The sequence below is a fragment of the Mastomys coucha genome, unplaced genomic scaffold, assembly GCF_008632895.1.
Source record: "Mastomys coucha isolate ucsf_1 unplaced genomic scaffold, UCSF_Mcou_1 pScaffold12, whole genome shotgun sequence".
Taxonomy (NCBI): Eukaryota; Metazoa; Chordata; class Mammalia; order Rodentia; family Muridae; genus Mastomys; species Mastomys coucha.
Genome location: NW_022196894.1, coordinates 43,416,541 through 43,422,540, shown reverse-complemented (window position 1 = coordinate 43,422,540; position 6,000 = coordinate 43,416,541). Strand labels below are relative to the sequence as shown.

General features: G+C 40.6%; 1 protein-coding gene across 1 annotated transcript in view; it reads right to left on the bottom strand.

Moving 5' to 3' along the window:
• Positions 1-6,000, bottom strand: part of Slc9c1 (solute carrier family 9 member C1) — a 68,563-nt gene that overhangs the window by 11,820 nt on the left and 50,743 nt on the right. The window contains exons 22-23 of the mRNA XM_031364001.1: positions 5,850-5,948; positions 3,076-3,249 (exon numbers count right to left, since the gene is read on the bottom strand). Coding sequence (XP_031219861.1) covers positions 3,076-3,249; positions 5,850-5,948 — 273 coding nt within the window. The remainder of the gene's footprint in view (positions 1-3,075; positions 3,250-5,849; positions 5,949-6,000) is intronic.

Here is a 6,000-nt window from a genome sequence, read left to right as displayed (position 1 = left end):
AGAGAAGGCAGTGCTCTCTCTCAGCATTGACACAGTAGATCTAGAGAAGACTGTGTTCCCTCTCAGCATTGACACAGTAGATCTAGAGAAGACAGTGCTCTCTCTCAGCACTGACACAATAGATCTAGAGAAGGCAGTGCTCCCTCTCAGCATTGACACAGTAGATCTAGAGACGGCAGGGCTCACGCTCAGCATAGATGTGACAGATCAACAGAAGGCCACTTTATGTTCAGTCTTTGCTTTCATGGTCTGTTATTTCTGGTCCTTCAGTTGGATACTAGTGGTTTAAAACATCTCCTTTCTGACAACTAAACCTTAAAAGTCCTTACATTTTGACAGGATTTGTTTCTGTTGTTATATTTGTTTATTTGTTTTGACATAAGGTCTTGGTCTTGCTTTGTAGCTTTAGCTGGCCTATGATTTCAGCCACTTCATTGAATACAATTTCACAATTCATCAAACTCACTGTAGGGCTCTTTACTTGCTGCATGGTGACTGGAGAATTGTGGGTGGCAGGGACTCAGGGTGTGTTCAAGGGCTGTCCTACTTTCTTTTCGGTTACTGTGATAAAATACTCTGACCAAAAAAATGTATCATCTGGTCAAAGAAGTGTTTCTAGCTTCTCATTCCAAGTAATAGTCCATCATTCTGGGTAAGGTATGTAGAAGCTCAAGGAATTGGTCACACCCCTTCATCCATGGTCAAGAGCAGAGAGAGAATAAACTCATCTTACTTACTTGCTCTTAGCTAAGCTCTCTCTCTCTCTCTCTCTCTCTCTCTCTCTCTCTCTCTCTCTCTCTCTCTCTCTCTCTCCTTTTACTGTTTATAGTCCCCTGGCTAACGGGGCCATCGACAATGGGCTCCATCTTCCATCAGATAAAAATCAATACAATCCCCTAGAGATGCACTCACATGCCAGCCTATCATGCCAGCCTGATATAGGTCATTCCTAATTAAGACTCTCTCTTCTTAGACTGTGTCAAAATGGCAGTTCAAAATAACTAGTGCATGGCCAACCTTATTGATTTCTCTTCTGAAGGCTTTCAGGCTTATTTTGGACATGCCTGTTTATCATGCTGGCAAACAGTGTCCCATTAATTTGGTGAGGTTTTGTGCTTTGTTGTGGTGGGTTTGCTATGTATACAGTGCCTTCATAAATACTTGCTAGTGTTTTTATTCAAATCCTAGTTATGCAGAATGTTACATGTATGTATTTTACTGTGCCACTACTTAAAGATGCTTTTAAAATGTAATAGATGTGATTATTTTACTTAAAAAATCCATCTAAAGAGGTTTAAAAGGCTCAGTGAGAGACTAGGTCACTGTATAAAATCCATGTCTGAATTACCAGCCACCAAATGATAAATGATGATTTTGTGTGTGTGTGCATACACAGATAGGTGCTCATACATGCATACATGCATAAGCCTCACATTTAAATCACTGTGACTGATACCTAGACATCCTGTAACTCTTTAAGTGCCAAGCTTTATGCAACTCAGTTGAAATATTCACCAACATTCTTACTTCTTCCTGCTCTAACCTACCTAAGCTAAAATAGGTATTGGCCCTTGAGCCTTAATCCAGAGATAAGATAACAAACTCTACCTATCCACACCCCTTGGACTTTCAAACCTCTTTTCCACTTATAAAAGTATCTTTTTATTTTTTATTTTTTTTAAGAAACACATGCCCCTACTAAAATTCAATTTCTTCTTTTACCACAGCCTTCTCAGTCTTACCTACTCTATCGCTATAATATATGGCAAATGCTTTTTCTATTAGTTAAACATCTTCATGCTTAGAATGATATCTGGAGGCTCCTAGAGCCACATGTTAAAAGATTGTCTCTTCACATAGATCTGCTTATAAAAGCATCATATATTTTATTCATATTGAAAATTTCCAAATTGTCTCCAATATATCTCTTTATGCTTGGCTTATTTGAAGTAGGACATTTACACATCTCTTGTGTCCATTTGGACTAATATTCCCCCTCTCTTCCTGTCCCCACTTAATGCCACTGACCTGCTAAAACGACAGGTCATTTGTCCTTCAGAATGTCTCGCACTGTAGATAAAACAGATGATTGATTCCCTCTTGGTTTCACTGACTTGTTTGTCTCCCTGTGTTTCCTAGAAAACCATTTCCAGGTAATGGTTTTACCTGCAGGTCTAAAGAGCCTCTGTTTTTGTTTCTTCCCTGTGATTTCATGGTTGAACATTATTCTTTTGGCCAGTGGAAACCCCTGGTACACTGATGATTTTGTCCTCAGTCATGTCTCTCGAGTGGGAGGGAGGCTTTCTATCCCCTCTGATAACTTTCCTACCAGTGCATTCCAGTGCTGACTCTTCCTTATCTTACAACTTATGGCACCTTCTTTTCTTTTTCTTGTCCTTTTTAATCAGGATTATTTTATTTTGATGAAATCACAAATAAAAGAAATCACACAGCTAGATTAAAATCTTCATTGAAGTAAGAATTTGCCTAGACCTAAACTCTATATACATCTGACTGAAACAACTCATATGGCCCAGAGTTCCTGGTGAAATTCTTTCTTTGTGGTAGGCTTACTTTTGAAACTATTTTGCTAGGGCATTATTAGCATCAGAAGCTGTTTACAGCTAGCCTCTGAATCCAGTGATGACACCATCCCTAGGCAACTGGGATCCTCCTGCCTCTGTTGCCATGGCAACCGCTGCACATTTCCTTCACCCGCATCACTTGTGTGTGTCATCACCTGGGTTACCTACATCAAGATCCGGATAATAGACAGAGACCCTGACCTATCTCTCTCTCTTTCTTCTTCCTTGCTTCTTCCCCCATTTTAATAAAGGACCTCTCTCATGGGAACTCTGCTGGTTCAGCGTGATCTGTCCAGGAACAAGCCATTTTCAACTAACAATTATGTAAAATATGTATCCATTGGTAAATAATGAGTGTCCCTTTACCTTTCTTATTTAAAAACACACATTGCCACTGGCCCCTAGAAACATGCTAAGCACTAAAAACATTCTAAGTTTGATACCAGACATTGAATGAGATACAGCAGCAAGACAGAGGAGCTGTTCTGACCTCCACAACAGTTTTGCAGGTGGCAGAATATTGCATCCGTTCTCTAGTCAAACAGTTTAACTCTCCTATTATCTCCCCGCTGAGCAGATATTCTGTGTGAGGCAGTGGGTGAATTTTAGTCTCTAACTCTGAGGATACTCCTCCCATATCCTGGTGTAGCTTTGACCTTTTAAGCTGTTAAGAGAGAGAAAAACAGACATGCTGGTTAATTTACGTCACCCAAACTGTTTGCCATTTTCTGGCTTCAGGTTTAACAATCACACTGTATTTGCATCATCCTGAAAATAGTTCCCCTTAAAGTTATTAAATTAACAGTGACTTTTACACAGAATATTCTGCAATAGGTAGCTCTTTCTGACTTCTCTTTATAGGCCAACCTGTATCCATTTTAAATGGTCAAATCTCCTACTCATATAAGCTCAAGAAGAGCCACAATTGATAAATTTACATATTCACAGATGGTCCTTGTGTAGTTTCCTCTTATCTATCAAAAGAGAAGGGGAAGGGGGTGGGAGATGGGGATGTGGCAGGGTCTCAGTGAGAGAGGGACCAGGAAGGGGCAGTGTTTGATGAAAACAAACAAACAAACAAACGAATGAATAAATAGAAAGAAAGGTATGGCTTGGAAGGTGTCAGGTTGTTGGCCATTGTGTCTGGTCTTGAAAATCATCATTTGCATGCTAACTACTCTCTTAAGAAAGGATCTCTTTGATTGGTGATTGCATTGAATCTGTAGATTGCTTTAGGCAAGATGGCCATTTTTACTATATTAATCCAGCCAGGGCTACTAAGCAGGAGAGGGTGGGGTGGGTGAGCAGGGGAAGAGGGGTGGGAACAGGGATTTGTTTTTGTTTTTTTGTTTTTGTTTTTGTAATTTTATTTTATTTTATTTGGAGGGAAACCTGGGAAAGGAGATATTATATGACATGTAAATAAAGAAAACATCTAATTAAAAAAAAAAAAGGCTCTCTTGGGAGTCTCTCTCTTCCCTGGTTTCTGGGACTTTCTAGTGGCTATCCCTAGTTGCCTATCCTCTACTGCTACATATTTCTATTAGATTTCCTGGCCCTCTGTACTTATCTCCTGGTCTTTCCAATACCTGATCCTGTACTCCCTTTTTTCCCCTTCTCCTCCTCTCTTCCTCCCAGGTCCCCCCTCCCTCCACCTCCTGTGATTATTTTGTTCCCCCTTCTATGTAGGACTGAAGCATCCACACTTTGCTCTTCCTTCTTCTTGAGCTTCATGTGGTCTGTGAATTGTATTTTGGGTATTCCAAGCTTTAGGGCTAACATCCACTTGTCAGTGAATACATACCATGTGTGTTCTTTTGTGTCTGATATTTTCAATTTCTATCCATTTGCCTGCGAATTTCATGAAGTCATTGTTTTTAATAGCTGAGCAGTAATCCACTGTGTAAATGTACCACATTTTCTGTATCCATTCTTCTGTGGAAGGATATCTGGGTTGTTTCCAGCTTCTAGCTATTATAAATAAGGCTGCTATAAACATAGTGGGACATGTGTCCTTCTTATATGTTGGAACATATTTTGGGTATATGCTCAGGAGTGGTATAGTTGGGTCTTCAGGTAGAACTATTTCCAATTTTCTTAGGAACTGCCAGATTGATTACCAAAGTGATTTTACCAGCTTGCAGTCCCACCAGCAATGGGAGAGTGTTCCTCTTTCTTCACATCATCTCCAGCATCTGCTATCACCTGAGTTTTTGATCTTAGCCATTCTGTTTGGTATGAGGTGGAATCTCAGGGTTGTTTTGATTTGCATTTCCTTGATGACTAAGGATGTTGAACACTTCTTTAAGTGCTTCTCAGTCATTTGAAATTTCTCAGTTGAGAATTCTCTGTTTAGCTCTGTACCCCATTTTTAATATGGTTGTTTGGTTCTCTGGAGTCTAACTTCTTGAGTTCTTTATTGTATTTTGGATGTTAGCCCTCTGATGACTTTAGCCAAAATACCAAACAAATGGGAGATAGAACCTGTAGATACCACCTCTAGCAGATAGGCAAGCCCCCAGTTGAGGGATGAGGACTGGAACTGATGGCTATTCCCTGAGAGGCTCTCCCAGCACCTGATCAATACAGATGCAGATACAGCTAACCATTGATCTGAGCCCGGTGACCCTAATGGAAGAGCTAGGGGAAGGACTGAAGGAGCTGAAGGGGATTGCAACCACATAGGAAGAACAATGTAGACTAACCCGACCACCCAGATCTTCCAGAGATTAAACCACCAACCAAAGAGTATACATGGAGGCATCGGTAGCTCCTGATACATTTGTAGCAGAGGATGGCCTTATATGACATCAATGGGAGAGGAGGCCCTTGGTCCTGTGGAAGCTTGATGCCCCAGCATAGGGGGATGCTAGAGAGGTGAGGCAGGAGTGAGTTACTGGGTGGAGGAGCACCCTCACAGAGGCAAAGGGGAGAGGGGTAGAGCAAACGGGATGGGAGATTTGTAGAGGGGTAGCCAGGAAGGAGGATATCATTTGAAATGTAAATGAACAAAATGATTAATAAAATATAAAGTAAAAAGAAAGCATCTCAGCCGGGTGGTGGTGGTGCACACCTTTAATCCCAGCACTTGGGAGGCAGAGGCAGGTGGTTTTCTGAGTTCGAGGCCAGCCTGGTCTACAGAGTGAGTTCCAGGATGGCCAGAGCTATATACAGAGAAACCCTGTCGCAAAAAACAAAACAAAACAAAAAAAAAGAAAACAACTTGAGGGTTCACAATCACATTCATGAGTATCTCTGATTTACCTTAACCATGCCTGAAATTATTACATAGATTCCTTCTGGCTCATCACCTTCTTCAAATATGTTATTTCCACAGTCAAATGTTACAACTTTTGCTTTTTCCTAAAGAAAGAGAAAGAAAAAAAAAAGAAATTCGGGATGTTGATCTATACCT